Source organism: Drosophila guanche, unplaced genomic scaffold, assembly GCF_900245975.1.
Source record: "Drosophila guanche unplaced genomic scaffold, DGUA_6, whole genome shotgun sequence".
NCBI lineage: Eukaryota > Metazoa > Arthropoda > Insecta > Diptera > Drosophilidae > Drosophila > Drosophila guanche.
Genome location: NW_022995755.1, coordinates 887,005 through 903,957, shown reverse-complemented (window position 1 = coordinate 903,957; position 16,953 = coordinate 887,005). Strand labels below are relative to the sequence as shown.

Sequence of the window (16,953 nt, the reverse complement as noted above, 5' to 3'; positions counted from 1 at the left end):
GTACGAATATACATATAGATATATTTTTGTTGCACTTGCTTTGGTTTTGTGTTGTTTTTCTTGGGTAAAATCACATTCATAAGTGTACATATAAAAATGCAGGTATAATTTGAATTCGAAAATACACGATAACAAACAGCAAATGATTTATATTAATATTGTACAATACACATACACATATTAAGTAACTCGTTTCTGCCAACTCCAAGCATATTGATTCATTATCGTACATCTATAGAAAGGAAATTGGAAATTTGGAAATAAGAACAAAAATATTCGAAGTTTCAATATAAAATAGAAAAGAAAGTAATAAATAAGAATCGAAATTTGTATATATAGTAGAGTCCTTTTCCTATTCAAAGTTCTTGAGAAAGTACCTACACTCTATGTCGGAAGCACTTTTATCGCTTTATTTGCCTTTTCCATTTAATATAATCGTCTATAGGTACATATATGTATGTAGTTCTGTTGTATGTCTCGTATTTATGTTTGTCTGGTGTGTCCAGTAAGTTATTTCCATTTCCATACCCTACTCTATTCCATTCACTATTTTCCAGCGATTTCCTTACCAGACTTACCCCCGAATCGCATGTTAACTGCATTAATATCCCATTGAATATTCCATTTATCAATCTATAACTACACAAACAACATTCGTGATCATCTGATCGTGTGGCGACAGAAAAAAATAACAAGAACAAATCAAATGGAAATCAATTTTTAAAAGAAATTTAATTATAATATCTAGCAATAAACATTGTTGACAATTTAATTGAATATATTTCATTTATAATTATATTTATTCCTTTGTTTATGCCTGTGTATGTGTGTATGTATATGTAGTTGGTAATTAATTACGTCAATTATGTCTAAATTTGGCGAAGTTCTCTATCTGCAAGTTCCCCATATAATACAAATTTATGCATGGCTATAAATATCATTAGGTTTTCCTTTCCCTTCCTTTCCATTCCTCTGCTTTCGTTCTTTTTTTCCCATTATTTAGCTAGAATTTTGCTACAATATATATGAAAAAATATGTAGTACATTATACAAAAAATATGTACCTGCTAGCTATTACATTTTGATTACTTCGTACTCGTACACGTACATTCACATTATTTGTTTTGTTTTTTCATTCATCCTTCCATTATATTCGCTACTTCGTTTTTGGTTCGATCCCTGCCAGGCGCGACATAAGCAAATTGAAAGTCTTTGTTTTATTTTTTGCTGGTTTTGTTTTAAGTAAATTGATTAGTGCTGCTCCTGTTCAGTGTAGTGCAGTGTCTAAGCACACTGATAGTCTTACGGGGCTAATCGCTAGGCTAGTAAGTAGTAAGTGCCGCCACTTTGCATTTGGTCAGAGTTCAAGAAGAAAAGAGTCAGTTAGGATGGAGGGAGGGACTACTTAGAGCTACTCGCAGTTTGTTGGGGTAGTCAGCCTAAGTATTAATAGTACGAATAGTTTTAGTATTAGTAGTAGTTGTTTGTATTAGTGTTAGTAGTTGTGTTTAGCTTAGAGGGATCATCTCTGGGGGGGTTTGCTTTGCTTTGTTTGTTTGTTGGCTAAAACATTTTTAATTTCTCTGCTAAAACTTACACATGTATTAAATCAACAATGATTTTTCGCGGACAAATGGAGAGACGATTTCAATTTCAAGAACTTAAATTCGAATTCAACTGGGACTTGGATTAAGTACAGCTTTAACAAACAACAACAATGACTTAAGTTGTACGCAGAATGATATAATAATAAATATATAATAGTGTATTTTAGAGTATGTGTAATTAAGTATATATGGCATAACAATGAATGATCTCGTCACAATTACAAGATTGCTGAGCCGTGGCAGCCTTTCTGTATTTACAATTCATATCTTCTGTATACATATACATACATATATATATATATATATCAATAATAAAGAGAGTAATGTAATGTAATTGTAATTGTAATTGTAATTGTAATTGTAATTGTAATCGTATTCGTAAAATATTTAAAATAAAATGTATGCCCCGAACTTACAAACCTAGTTAAACATTTACTCATTTTACTCCTTAGTGTTAACATAAATTTTACACAATAAATATCAATACATATACATATATATATATATAGCACACAAGTACATATACATATATATATATATAAGTTTATCCTTCCTACAGCTTCTTCGCGTGCAGTTTTTAATCCCTTATTCCTTCCATTCAGATTAGATTTTGCTTTGAGCCAACGCTTAGATCCTGATGATATCGTAGGCCTCCAGAGTGCAGATGACGACATAGAATACCCAGAGGAACACCAGAATTGAGGCGCTGATGTACTTGGAATTCTTGGGACCACCCAGCTCAGCGCCAATATTCTTGTTCCAGCGCCGGAACATGATCACAGCGACGGCCACCAATGCCTCGGCCACAAAGAGACCCACTGCAAAGCCAATGCTGTAAAAGGGAGTTTGATTTCATTCAAGTCTTCACTGTTCCTCCAACACTTCCTCCAACATGCAGAACTTACGTTCCCGGCTCCACGTTGAAGGTCATGCCATGGGACATGTGGTAAATGGAGGCAATGGACCAGGCCAGCCCAATGCCCAGGAATACGTTGACCGCATTGCTGCCCGTGACATTGCCGATGCAGTTGTCGGCACCTTCGTCGTGCTTGGCCGCAATCATGCTGGCAAATGTGTCTGCAAACGAATCGATCAATCGAGTGTCGGATGGAGTGTCGGTTCTACACCCAATAGCTTACCTGGTATGCTGGTGCCCAGGGCCACAAACAGAATGGCGGTAACCGAATCCTTGATATTGAGGGCGCAACCGAAATAGGAGGCGGCATCCCCAATGACGGCGGTGATGATGCCAATGACACATATCGAAACCACAAAGGTCACATAGCCGCCGCAAATATCTAAGTGGAATAAAGAGCGAGTTAGGAATAGAAACAGAAAGGAGTTTGCAGACTGAAGGGTGAGACTCACTTGTGGGCGGCACAAATGCAAAGAGAACCTTCCAGAAGAGGCAGACAAAATGGCTGATGTAGCTGAGGCAGCTGGGCACCACCTCCTCCACATCATCGTCTCCGTCATCGAACTCACTTTCATCGGCTGTGAAAGTTTTTGTATTCATTTATTCAATGTTAATGCCATGCCGAGCTCTGGAAGCTTACCTGGGATGACGGTGAGAGCATCTTTGAACTGTTCCTTCCAGGAGGATGTGCCGAGCACGGCTGAAGTGTTCGCCTTGGCCACCAGTTTGTCGACAGTAGCCTGTGTTCAGCGTGAGATGGGAGAAACAAACAAATATTACTCATACGAACATTACGTATACGCAAGCAGGCAGACAGACAGCACACACAACGCGTCATTTGGAGATTTACACACAATTAGGGGCTTATTTGCCAGGCACCTGAGCGCTTAGTGTGTAACTTGATCTGGCAGCTGGATAAGACAAAGTCCAGGCAGCAGGGGAATCATTATGGGAGGTGTGTCCTGTTGTGTCCCCAGCACGCATTCCATGCACTAAACCCCATGTTAATGTGTGTGTTTGTGTGTGGCTGTGATTATTCAGCAGCTTAGTTGTCGAGTGAATTGAATTGCTTTTCATTTGCATTGTCCTTAGTCTAGGGTGGGATCTAATCAAATCGAGTGGGACTCACCCTAAATTCCTTGCTCTCTCGAATGCGGACATGTGAGGTGGTCAGCTCTCCGTTCCTGGGCTTGCTCAGCAACAGGATGCGATCCAGTTCGGTTAAATCCTTGGTGTCCTTGCGCTCCACCTCTTGGATTTTAGCTTGAAGTTCATCGTCTGGCCAGTGGCAGCGGCAGCGGCATTAACAGGAAAGTAAACGGAAATTTAGATATCTGCCACACTAAAGTGAATTCTCATCTTCGACTTTGCATGCAACCACGCCCGTTTCCCGCCCCCACAACAGAGAATCTTAGACATACATGGCATAAGTATAGATATAGATAGATAGATATTGATATTGATTATTGCGTGTGTGTTTTGTGTGTGTGTGTGTGTTTGCATCCAAACGATAGTGCAATGCGGTGGATACAGTTAAATGGAGCAAACACAGGGGGGCAGACAGATAGTCGAGACGTAAGGTAGGGTGAGGCAAGCGGACAGGGTCAGCCAATGAAGACAGAGAAAACAGACAGAGATTAAAGACTAAAGCGAAATTCAGTATTGAATTGCACTTCAATATGAATTCCAATTCAAATAGAACCGAAGCACACACACACGCGGCACAATTAGCTGGAAATGAAAACCAAATAAAAGCAAACACTTGTATGATGTAGGTACATACATACATACATACATACATACATAATAAGATGCGGGCTGTAATTGGTATCGGGAAAAAAAAAGAAAACACAAAAGATAAAGCGCCAGAGAAGCCAGCCAATGAGGGGGCTGCAGCTGTTGCTAGACTGAAGTTGGTTACGGGGGAAAAGCTGCTTACTAATAGGTACACAAAAAGGGAGATAGAGATACACACACAGAAAATACACAGAATACTAATACATAGAACGAAAGAAAATTCAATGAAAAGCTCAAGTACACATCTGCCTTTAAGGAATGATTCCACAAGTCACGAAGTTACTTGAGCGTTCCAATGAGTGGGCAAAAATATTTATGCTAAATTGCCCGACAGGATGCACTTGAGTGGAAAATGCACATAGGCAGGCAATAGGCACACAAGATGTTTAAATTGTATACATAGACAGAGAGAAAGAGTGTGGCATGCATACGAATATTGGTTAAATACGGTCTGCTAGTTATCTCAAGATATGACTCACAGGTATGATCTCCAGTGTATTCGTGTTTTTCTATAGACATCGACATGACACGTGGGAATGATGGGTAGTTGCAAAGGGAGTTTCAGTTAAATTGGTATTTGAAAAGGTTGATATGTTGGTTCAACAATCTCTATTCAGTTATCGAATATGCCTACGACGAGTGAGTGGTGATTTTTGGGCGATATTTATCCTTTTACCTTGGTTTATTTCTGGAGCAATTCTTGACTTGGTTAGGGCTTGGGTTTAACACATTTAGATTGTATGTTCACATATGCAGCTGTGTTCTATCTATATATACTTTTCGTTTCAATTAAACTCTAAACACTCACACACACACACACATAGATAAGACATAAGACTGCAGTGGAACGGAACGGAACGGAACAAAAGATACGATACATCGACATGGTTTACACAGTTAGGGTGAAATCAAAAGCCGTACACGATCATTAAGGATAATTGTAATTTAAATGCTTAAAATGTATTGCCTTAGGTTCTAGAACACACACAAATCGAAATACAAAAATAAGAAGAATACGTAAAAATATGGATAAGCAATAACTCAAAGACACACACAAAAAAGACACAAAAATATATAGAAAATATCAATTTTTTGTTTAGGTACGTTCGAGATTCAAATTAGGTACGCAGTGTAGCGTGTATTACTTACAAATTGATTTGGTTTTTGGCGATGCAGAGGCGTGTTTGATTGGTGTGTTATCGATATCGTGTTCGAAGTGTCGATGTCGTTATCGAGATCGAAATTCGAGCAGCAAGTCGGGGCACAGGCACACAAACAGGAGAAGAAGCGGGCACAAGCGCGTAATACAAATGTCCGCCGAGCATAGAGATAACCAAAAATATTACCCACAAATTGTGATTAACCCACGACCTTAACAACTTTATTTCAATTGAAGACGAAGCCCGATCGACCGATTGCTGCTTTTCATTGTTTGCTTTTTTGCCTTCTTTTCTTTTACGAATATTTATTAGACACAAGTAGCTGGAAGCTTGTTGCATTTATCAAGTGCGTGGCTGCTGCGTCGAAAAAGCGCAATTTTTCTTGGATGGATAACAGCTTGAATGCAGAATGCAGAGACGACACATAGATACTCATACTCAACACACATACACAACACATATAGATGTGGCTATGGATACATACATATACGGATACTGACGCGGATAAGACTGATATTTCTGATAATGTGTGTTAATGAGCAAAAGGATCAAATAAAACCAAAATAATATGACAATGACACAATGACACAATGACACAATGGCTACAAAAACAATATACTTTCATCTTTCTTTATCGCTTTTCTTGTTGCTCTTTTGCTGCTGGGACTGTACTGCATATTTAGCATATTCTTCGATTAACTGAACACTCGAAATTGTTGATCGCAATCTTATAGGCAAAGATATGGGCAAAGAAAGACGTGTACATACCAAAAAATCGATTGAAAAATGATTCCTTATTAAAGTCATCTGCGTGAGGATTGAACGTGTGTTTCATTTGGCAATTACATACGTTGTGGATTAGTTCGATTGGTTTTGGTTTTGATTTTGATTTTGGTTTGGTTGTGGATTGGAGAAACAAGTGTGAACAATATGTGTATGGTTTTTAGTTTAGTCATGTTATTATGTAGACAAGCAAATGGGTATCGATGGGTCAACAGAAATAAATACTTAGAATCAAAGTGCACAGTGCCTCAGGTGGTGGTGGTATGGGAGATGGAAGGAATGGATTCAGATCACATGTGTGTCTCGGATTGGGTTGGGTTTTTGGCTGGGCTTTTGGGGCTTACACAGATGCTAGTGAGGAATGCTATGTTCAGACTTCGATGGGGAACACTTAGGGGCAACTCATACTTAAGAACAACCTCTTGCAAAACATCTAAACAGATAAGGGAAACGGGACTGGGACTGGGATTGGCAAAGGGAGTGGGAGTGGAATTTCAACACATAAAGAGGTTTCTACTCTTAGATGGTGGAACATAAGAACATACACAACACCGACACGAAACGAAACGAAATACGTAACTAAAATGTGGCTACTTTTGGTTTTTTGGGGGGACACAAACTGAAAGGAAATAACCAAATGAATTTGCACTTTTTTGTCCGCAATTTCCGCACTCGGTGAAACAAAGAAAAGGACCAGACCACAACAAATTATGAGTTGCACGGGGGGCAACCATTTTCAAGGGTTTTTCTTCTCTTTTTGTTTTTTTTTTTTGAAGAAACCGAAACCAGAAACCCGAAACCCGAAAGTGTTGTCCAATTTGGAATTGGCATTTGTGTAACTTTTTCTTAGAATTAGCCGCTTCACGTTGCCACGCTGGCAAACGTATCCACGGCTCTTTCTTTTGCGCTTTCGTGTTCAATTAAAATAAAATTAATTAATGCACAATTCAAGGCTTACGGTAGTGAAGGGAATCTAGAAGCATAAAGAACACAAATTAAAAGACACAAAAAGTATAAAAAGAATCCAAATAGTCGATAGAAATAGGATGCGACCAGAGCGACATACGAAACCAAGTAGCAATTTCCTTCAATTTAAATTTCAAATTCCAATTCAAATTCAAATTGGAATTTCCAATATACAACCAACTTTTTTTTTCATCTTTTGTATTTTCTTGCTGGACCTTGACGTTCTTGCCTGTTCTTAATATTTTCGGGCTAAAAAAGAGGGGTCCAAAGGAGTGGAAAGGGACTCGTTCGGTCTCACATAGTTTTTGCTTTCAAAAGTGGAGAGAGGATTGGAAAGTGTGTGGGGAATATATTTCTCGTGTGTGTTGTGTGGGTTTTCCCTGGGAATTTTATCTCCCCGGTGACGCCTGTTGAACTTTGACCAAAAGAGATGGAAACTTGTCCCATCTTCGGTGCACTTCTACGAGTGCGCTGGGCTGCTTCGAGTAATTTGGTTAGCATTGTCACAAGGGGGATGGTTTTGGGTGGGTTTGGGTGTTGGGTTGTGGGTTGTGGGGAGGGATTTGTGGAGCTTGGACTTGGATATGGTCTAGGACTCGGTGCTGTAATTGCAGCTGGCACGCTGTGTCGCGTCAGTAGGTCAGAGGCCAACACTCACCTGGTGCCAATCGTGGCACTCCGATGTGAACCTTAAAGCTGACATCCTTCTCGTAGCTGCTCTCCTCCAGTATGAGTACTTGGATTTTTTGTCTGCAAATGAAATCAAGTGTATAAGAATTAGCACAGAGGCGGACAGTGTCAGATGTTTCATGTGCAATGGACTGCCCAAAAGCCAGAAGCTATGAGCCAGAAGCCATGGGGCTTTAGCTGTTTGATTAATGCCTTTTGCCTTGGCCAAATGGCCGCAATCTTGACACTCGAAACAGAGCTCCAAATTTATTAGCCAGCCTGTGTATGTGTATGTGTGTGTGTGTGTGTGCGTGTGTGCACCCTCTCTCTATTGGCTGTAAATAAAAAATTACGTATACGCCTAGAGTGCACATAAATATTGGCATTATTCATGTGGTGCAGTGGCAGAGAGCTCTCTGCGGTGTGAACATTAGGAAACACATCCGAGTGTGAGTCAAATTATAATTGCTTCAAGGAATTTCGTATTTTTAGCCATTAAATCGCCCCAAACACAGCCAAACAACCGGCCAAACAGCGATAGCAATAGAAATGGCAATTTGCGATAGCGTCGATTGCCCAAAAAGAATTGAGTTTTGCAGAAAAAACTTTAAGAATTCTGTGCTCTGTACTCTACAGATTCAACAGCTGCACTCGGGCAACTCCCAACTCCTCCATTGCCTGCCATTTGGCACAAGCCAAGTGCAAATGAAGGTCAACTAACACGCTCTAATTTCTCCTTTGGACAATTCAACTTTAACCTTTCTGTTCGCTGTTTTCCGCTTGGTGCTTGGCTTTTCTTCCGTTCGAATGGCTTTGCATTTTGGTCTCCGTTTCGTATTGAAAAGGAAACATTTTCGCTCTTTCAGTCACCTGCTTGAGGGCCCAGTTTTTATGGCTCTCAAATAAATGAAATGCGGTGCACAGTGGACGCCCATTCACCGAGCTTATCCGCCAGATTTCTCAGATATTCCCAGATGATTACGTGACGTGGAAATGAGAAAATTCAGCTGATGACCACACCATGCGGACTGCGGACGGACTACTCACGTGCTCGGGCCACGGATAGCCACCGAATAGCCATAATAAATCTATAAAATGTCATACTTGGCCCCATCGTAAATAAAAGCACGCCTCGGACCAAGGAATTAAAAGGCGTATTAGATTTGCTGGCGATTTGGTGTTTATGGAGCCTCCACCACCGCATATCTTATCGTAATCTGCATCGATCGATAGGACGTGCCAAGTGCCAGACTGCTCTGTGGGGCAGCCCCAATCCGCAGTCTACAGCAAGATGTTCCTCCGAGCGAACGCAATTCTGATCGCCGTCGGCCTGTTCCTGTTCCTGGCCAGCCCTGGTCAGGCAGCACCCGAGTGTCTGCGTGGCCCGGAGCATTGCCGCGAGCGCAGCATGCATCCCGATCTACCAGAGCCGGTACGGGCCACGCGCAAGGTGGAAGGCGAGGAGACCACCGCCTTTTGGCGTGAGCAGGGCGTGGAGTTCATCAAGAAGCAACTCGCCAGAGAGCCGAACAAGCGGCAGGCCAAGAACGTGATTCTCTTCATTGGCGATGGCATGGGCGTAACCACAACCTCTGCAGCCCGCAACCTCATCGGTGGCGAGGAGAAGGCTCTGTCCTTTGAGAACTTCCCCTATACGGGCCTCTCGAAGACCTACTCCGTGGACAAGATTGTGCCCGACTCGGCGTGCACGGCCACCGCGTACTTGTGCGGCGTCAAGGGCCAGGAGGGCACCATTGGCGTCAATGGCGTGGTGACCCGCGCCAACTGCACGTCCATGCTGGACGAGAACACGCACGTCGACTCGATCGCCAAGTGGGCCATGGATGCGGGCAAGTGGGCGGGTCTGGTGACCACCACCCGTGTGACGCATGCCTCTCCCTCCGGTGTCTACGCTCACATTGCCGAGCGGGACTGGGAGAACGATGCGGAGGTGTTCACCGACTGCGGCGCCAACTCGGGCATCCAGGACATTGCCTACCAGCTGGCACGCGGCGAGGTGGGCAGCAAGCTGAAGGTGATCCTTGGCGGCGGACGCAAGCACTTTGTCGACTCTACGCTGTCGGAGGAAGGCAAACGCACCGATGGCCTCGACCTGATCGAGGAGTTCAAGGCGGCCAATGCCCGGAATGTCTTTGTGGACACCAAGGAAGAGCTGATGGCCGTGAATGTGGCGAGTACAGAGCGTCTGCTGGGACTCTTCAACTACGATCACATTCAGTACCGCATGGAGACGGCGGAGGACAGCCCACAGCCCTCGCTGGAGCAGATGACGCGCAAGGCCATCGAGTACATGAGCCAGAACGAGCAGGGCTACTTCCTGTTCATCGAAGGAGGTCGCATCGATCAGGCACATCACAAGAACCAGGCACGCATGGCGCTCAACGAGACGATTGAGTTCTCCAAAGCGATTGCCGCTGCCCAGGAGCTGACCAACGAGGAGGACACACTGCTGGTGGTCACTGCCGATCACTCGCATGTGTTTAGCTATGCAGGATATGCGGTGGGACTTCACTAGGGACTCCTACTCTCATTTGTATACTCATTTTGGGTTACTTCTATTTTGCAGAGCCGCGGCGAGGATATCTTTGGCAGGGCACCCGTAAACGGCAACGATGGCCTACCCTATATGGTGCTGAGCTATGCCAATGGTCCCAGCTATGAGAAATTCTACGACACAGAGTCCAAGCAGCGCAAGGATCCCACTGCTGTGATAACCGGCGCCCCCACCGATCAGTTCCCCTCGGGTGTGCCCATTTTCGATGATTCGCACGGTGGCGATGATGTGGCCGTCTATGCTCTGGGTCCCTGGTCGCATCTGTTCACCGGCGTCTACGAGCAGAGCACCATTCCCCACCTGATGGCCTATGCCTCCTGTTTGGGCGACGGGCACACCGTGTGCAGCACGTAGCAGGATGCCATGCCACCTGGCCATAACAATTAAGTTTCTGAAGCTCATTAAAACCAGCGAGCGGCATTTGCATTCGCCTTGCACTCGACTTGATTATGCGAACAGCGCAGATTGCAAATTGAATTAAAGCGAAATGCCAAGCGAAGGAAAGTCTCTTAAACTCTTAACTCTTAACTGGGTTAGTACTTGCTCCACCCGTTTCGTGTTTCAAGGCGTTGTCCCATCATCATACACATCCTACACCCACCCACCCACTCACTCCTCATGCTTCCCTCGTAATTCACAATTTGAAACTCATCAGAGCTTTGATGGGAGTTTGTTCCTTGCTCGACAATTCCCTTGCGTGTGCACGCCAAAAGTTTTGTGTTTTTTGTGGGGGTCAAACCTTCTTCGAAACCGAACCCTTGCAAATGTGCAAATTTCCTTCTTCGTTCGGCCGCCAAAGAGCCTCCCATTAGTGGGATTGGATTAAAGAGCGCCCAAGGCTGGAGTTGTTCAAAATTGCTGATTTGCATTCTGAATTCTGAATTCGAAATTCAAAATACAATCCAGCCAGCAATTAAAACAATTACCCGTCGTGTGCGTCATGCGTCATTGATGCATGGATGGATGGGTTGGGGTCCTCTCTGAGTAATGCGGAAAAATTGCTCACAAATTGGCGGGCAAAAAGAAAAAAGAGAAACGCAAAGGGTTTGGGCCACCGCCAACCATTCCAACCAACTCTAACTAGCTATCTATCTCTGTGTGTGTCTGTCTCTCTCTGTGTGGGTACTTCCATTTCCGATTTGATTGAACGCTAAATTATATCCGCCACACAGACAGACTAGAGCAAATTGCAATTGGAATTGGAATAGGAATAGGGAATTTTGCCAGCATATGGACTTCCCCCCTCTGTGCGGCGAGTGGCGGCGGGAGGTGACAACCTCAAAACTTTTGCCATAGCCCTTTTCCGGCCTCTGTGCCCTGCCCCGCTCCACACCTCTCATTGACATTCAATGCTAATTTTTGCTGTATTGCCTATGCCTGAAGCACTTCCGCCGTTTGATTTCAATGGCAACGGCCACATTGCTGCCCTCCATTGTTAACCAGCGCACACACAAATACACTCGTACACGTACATGGCACATGCCTGAATGGCTTACACAGCTGTGTGTGCGCGCTTAACGCGTCTATTGATTTTGCACTATCAAGTGAGAAGCCAGAGACCAGAGACCAGAGACCACGAGGCAGACAGACGAACGTCAGCCAACATTGTGGCAAGCAAATGCGGCAATGTCAAAGCCAATGGAGAGACCCACTTAGGGCAGAGAGGGTGGCCAGTGGTGTGCGGTCTGGCAAACCGCAGACACTTACACCGGACAGCGGAAAACTTGCAGCGGAAAGGAAACCATGTACCAGTCGAAGCAATGCCATGAATCATTAATCAAAATACTGAATATTGATCAAGATTCAGCTACAGATGGTGGTGTGTTAATCTGCGATGCCAAAGAGTCAGCCAATTGGCTTTGGGTGAGTCTGTAAGCTGCCGCTTAAAGTGCTTATCCACAGTCGCAGCCGCAGTCAGCATCTGCCAGAGATCCCACACACAAGCAAACAGCAGGCCAGTGCTGATTGATGCCACATATCAGGGTAATAATCCACACAAGCATCCCAGTCCCAGTCTGAGTATTTCCTTTCAGTTAGATGTCCGTGCTGCTGCTAAGCGCCTCAATTACCTGCTCCTGCTCCTGCTGCTGCTGCTGCTGCTGCTGATTCGCATGCAAACTTCTTCAGGGCCTCCTCCCTCCCCTGTCCATATGGTCAAGCACACATAATAGCATTACTTGGTCAACACAAGGGCGAGGCCAACGCAGCACCTCCCGTCCACCCACAGACAACGACAGCGACAACGGGTGGGAGAAAGCTTTGGGGTGCGCTACGAAACTTTTGCTTGAAAATAAAATTAAAGAAAATACAGCAATTTGCATAGCAATGAGCAGTGCACAAGAGTACCCCGAGCTGGGTATCTGAATGGGAGGGAGGGAGGTGGGGAGGCAAGGAGCTCGGGTCTAGGGTTGGGTCCTGGACTGGGGTACAGCCATGAGGTATGGTGGGGTGGCTTACTGCTGGCTGCAACCATTAAACCCCAATTGCCAACTCAGGGAAAAGTTTCACCTTTTGTTGGCAAGCCACCTCCTACCCCCTCCGCTTGGCTCCTGCTGTTGCTACTCCTGGCAAACCGCTTATCCTGCCACTCCCACTGTGCGGTGAGCTGTCGCTTGGGATTTTTAAATGACGTTGCGGCTGCATATCATATTATTGGGACACAGTGTGGCTTTTAAGGTTTTCGTTTTGAATTTTAAATTTCAAATTCAAGGCAAAAGTGTTCGAGGCAGCTGGGAAATGGACTTAAAGTCCTTGCACAATCCATGCCCAGGCTGGCTGATCAATTTAAATTGGTTGCTCCACAATTATTATTATTTTCGCACTGACATTGGGCTCTGCTTTTAATGGAATTCCCACGAAAAAGTGCAGTTGTGTGGGCGGAAACTCAACACGAAATTTGAGTGGCCAAATTGATGCACCTTTTTGGGGCATTCAATTAAATCTGACCTGTCCGTGAGTCCGTGAATACCCTATGCAAATATAAGTTCACCCCTTTCGGGGAAGAGCAACAGGTGGCGACAGAAGTCAGATACTATGGTAATGAGAATCACTTCAGTCCGCACTTGCTGTCGATGGATCAATAATTCAATAATGCTGCATCACCGGCATGCATACTTAATGTCTTCGAGTGGCAGCCTGGACTGCCACGTGCTGCTCGCCCATCGAATGGTTGCTGCCACCGGCTGTTGTCCGTGTCGAGTGGTAGAGCAGCCGCCACGGGAAAGTGCAAAGTTCAAGAGCGTAAATTTAATAAATTGAAAATGAAAATGAAATTGTGTTTACTTTTGGAAAGTCAATCATCGCTGGTCGATGGTCTCTGCTGCTCTGCTGCTCTGCTGCTCTGCTGTTATTTCAGTCTATCAGGCGCGCCCGTCCAATATTGACCGAACGAATGCGAGATTCATTTAAAATTGATGGCAAGTACACGTAGCCTGAGCCATAGCCGAGGACGCCCGAAGCGGAACCGTTTGGGCCACGGCTGCGAAGGGTTTCTAATGAGCTGCACGACGACCGTTGGCCATTGGCCATTGGCTATGTGCTGTGTGCTGAGTGCTGTGGAGGGGCAGTTAAATTGAACCCTAATTGGGGCAGTCCATCAAAATGTCAATCCTGAATGGCTTGTGCAAACATTCCATCGATCCCAAACGGTAAAGGCGAGGGGATCCACCAAGTAGCAGTCCAGGCATTATCGTAACTTTCTATCTGGTCAAAAATCAAAACATTTCCGCTTATCTAGCCCCAAAATAGAATGTTGTAAATCGCTGTGGCGATTCAAACATTCAGATAGCCTGCAAGTTGAATGCATGCTCGACAAATGAGACACAGAGACAACAAAATTCCACTTGTTGAGGCGCGAAATTAACAGAAAACACAAAAAAAAAAACAACAAAACACACACAACTTCCAGTGTCGTGACTCCACACTAGCCGCAATCGAATCGGGTAAATAATAACCCAACGGAAGACAAGGGTGCAAAATGGCGCGGAGTGGAGCTGCGGGAAACCTTTGAGTGACGCCCCGCACTGGGGAGGGGACAAGCGCACGTGGCCGTGTCCTCTTGTGCATGCTCCGTGTTGAATAACAATTTAATTTACTTGCTCCTCTTGTTGTTTTCAACTTAAACTGCACAACAGTTCTAGGAAGTGCAAACATTTATAAAGTATTTATTCATCCAAGAGCCAAGAGTGTGGAAGAGCGCATAAAGATGCCACATTCAAAGTCAACATCCAAAGTGCAGAAAATATCGAAACTTCCTATTGCAATAAATACTCTTATTGGTATGTACAACTAGGGGGATCCCATAGCCCTATACTACCAATGTCAGTTCCCTCGCTCTTATCATAAAATCGCTAATGCTGGTTGGGTGGTGAAAATTCTAGGAAATGTTCAGCCGCCCCCGGTTCCGTGGTTGTTGTTAATCAACTGAAATCTCTGTGTGTGGCGCTGTGTGTGTTGATACAGACCGCAGACAAAATATAACCAAATAAAAACCAACACAAATTTGGGGCCTGCGTTTCTTATTTTGTTTCGCTTCTTCACATTTTTGGGGGAATCTGTCAGAAGGCAACCCATGGCTGACCATGACAAAAGTTTCCACAGCAAATAAACGTGAGATGTTTTTGCTGGAATTCTAAATTACCGTTTAATTGGCTTCCAGCAACAACAAAACAAGTTGCTAGCCAGCCTCGTACTCGTGCATGTGGCATGGCACTGGAACAGTTCTGGCCATAAAAGCGCTGAACAGGCTCGCGCACATCCCGCGGATAAACGTAAAATATATAAACTTACTCACTCCTGTGTGTGTGTGTGTTTTTTTTGTATGTTTTTGTTTAGACAACGTGTTGTGTTTGTCGGGTGTACACAAAGCCGAGAGAGGGTAGGGGCTCAGGGAGGTGCAGATGGCCGGAGATGCCATGTCGTCTGAGTAATAATTCATTCATTAAAAGGCAGTAAACACCACACAACAAACGGCGCATGGGAATGGGATTTGGGATGGGGAATTGAGTGAAAATATTTTGCGGAAATGATGAAAAAGCGCAGGGAAAAACGCACAGAAGAGGCAGCAGCAGCAGCAGCAGCTCGAAGTTCGGGTTCATAACTACCTACTTATTGAGTCTGTAATTGCAAAAGTTGAAGTAATTGCTTAAATGAGCTGAGCATTCACAAGGAACAACTTCTCGCTCCTGCCCTCCCCAACTGCCCCATGGGCCTTCTCGCATTTCCTTTGTGCTTTGCCAAGGCAGCGGCGACTTTACAAAAAGTTCTTCCACTCGTCGGGGCTGGTCTTGAAACAAAGGGAAGGAGCAATTCATTCAAGATTCCTGATAGGGCCATGAGGTACGTCTTTTGTTCGAATCCTGGCTGGAGCAGGACCCCTTCAGCCATTCGCTTGAATGCAAATCGAGTGGAAGCGTAATCCCCCCCCACACACACAGTCAAAGCCGAGAACCAATATAAATCACAGAAATAGCCCAGCCAATCCCGCAATTGAAATTGAAAATTCCAAGTGAAAATACTAAATGGATTTTTAGTTCTTCGAGCAGCTTCGAGAGAGTACTCAGGAGTGTGCCTCAATTTGATATTCATATCAGGCAAAATGATGGCCAGGATAACACAGTCCTGTCTAATTGGCTTCGCGTTGAGACAGTGATGAGCACCACAAGTTCACAGACAGGTGGCACAGGCTCAGGTTGGTTTTTGGGCTTCATTTACTTTTGGGTTTTGCCTGGATTTCGCTGGCTTTCCTTTGACCTGCCACATAAGTCACATTTAGTTGACGTTTTAATGAAGAAGCCAATGTGCAGGCAGCAAAGGCAGAGGCAGCCTTGAATATGGAACTGGCATAGAGAGAAGAGAGATCAAAGTGCTTGGCTAACATTACTCACAATCAGTTCTGGCATGTCATGGCATGGTGGGAGTGTGTGTGTGGTAGTGTGACCTTTGACATTGACTGTGCGCTTTGTGTTCCATCATTTGCTTGTCGCTTGTTCTCATTCTGATTCCTTACTTTCTCTGTCTGTCAGTGGCAGCAGCTGCTGCTGCTTTATCGGGTTGTTAGCAGCTGGCAGCACAAATCAGCCACAGACTGACGATACTACAAAGCGTTGCAGAAAACACACACACAGCATGATGCTGCACCGCTTTCAGTTGACATTTCAGCAGCAGCCAGCTTCACGCAAATCCAAGTGAAATGTTCGACTTGAAGGCGATGATTGTGAGAATGCAGATGGGGAAGAGAGAGGCAGCTGTCAGAAAAAGCAGACACACAATCAATAATGGTAATGTGCAATACCATATTTCCAATCAAATAAAAAGCGTATAAAGTGCTACACAAAACCAGAACACCAGGTGATGGGCAATCACAAGAGCTCCATCGTGTGTGAATTTGATTAAAGAAATTTATTTAGTTAAGGTCGAACCAAAAACAAAGCCAGAAAAGAGTTTTTGCTAGCTGCAAAATACTTTCAGACTGCCAGCAAA

The 16,953-nt window shown here is 44.3% G+C and overlaps 2 protein-coding genes across 9 annotated transcripts in view; one reads left to right on the top strand and one right to left on the bottom strand.

Annotated features, from left to right (window-relative positions):
• Positions 1 to 981: 981 nt before the first annotated feature.
• The window catches only part of LOC117589498 (sodium/calcium exchanger 3), a 35,465-nt gene continuing 19,493 nt past the window's right edge, over positions 982 to 16,953 (bottom strand). For 4 of the 8 annotated variants that reach the window (XM_034281470.1, XM_034281471.1, XM_034281473.1 and 1 more), the window contains 9 exons: positions 7,888 to 7,979; positions 6,249 to 6,287; positions 4,800 to 4,829; positions 3,653 to 3,801; positions 3,164 to 3,263; positions 2,976 to 3,101; positions 2,747 to 2,905; positions 2,513 to 2,684; positions 982 to 2,439 (listed from right to left, as the gene is read on the bottom strand). In XM_034281470.1, coding sequence (XP_034137361.1) covers positions 2,235 to 2,439; positions 2,513 to 2,684; positions 2,747 to 2,905; positions 2,976 to 3,101; positions 3,164 to 3,263; positions 3,653 to 3,801; positions 4,800 to 4,829; positions 6,249 to 6,287; positions 7,888 to 7,979 — 1,072 coding nt within the window. In that variant the 3' untranslated portion in view covers positions 982 to 2,234. Of the gene's footprint in view, positions 2,440 to 2,512; positions 2,685 to 2,746; positions 2,906 to 2,975; positions 3,102 to 3,163; positions 3,264 to 3,652; positions 3,802 to 4,799; positions 4,830 to 5,423; positions 5,465 to 6,248; positions 6,288 to 7,221; positions 7,237 to 7,887; positions 7,980 to 16,953 lie in introns of those variants that run through there. The other 4 variants (XM_034281474.1, XM_034281476.1, XM_034281475.1 and 1 more) reach the window with 4 other exon arrangements.
• Positions 9,163 to 10,977, top strand: LOC117589502 (membrane-bound alkaline phosphatase). Its single transcript, XM_034281484.1, has 2 exons — positions 9,163 to 10,419; positions 10,486 to 10,977. Exons 1-2 carry the CDS (start codon positions 9,190 to 9,192, stop codon positions 10,825 to 10,827), a joined length of 1,572 nt encoding a protein of 523 aa, XP_034137375.1. The 5' UTR covers positions 9,163 to 9,189; the 3' UTR covers positions 10,828 to 10,977.

Coding starts and splice junctions, on each gene's coding strand:
- LOC117589502 (XM_034281484.1), top strand. CDS start 9,190: ATGTTCCTCCGAGCGAACGCAATTCTGATCGCCGTCGGCCTGTTCCTG. Junction 10,420..10,485: donor TTAGCTATGCAGGATATGCG/GTGGGACTTCAC, acceptor TCTATTTTGCAG/AGCCGCGGCGAGGATATCTT.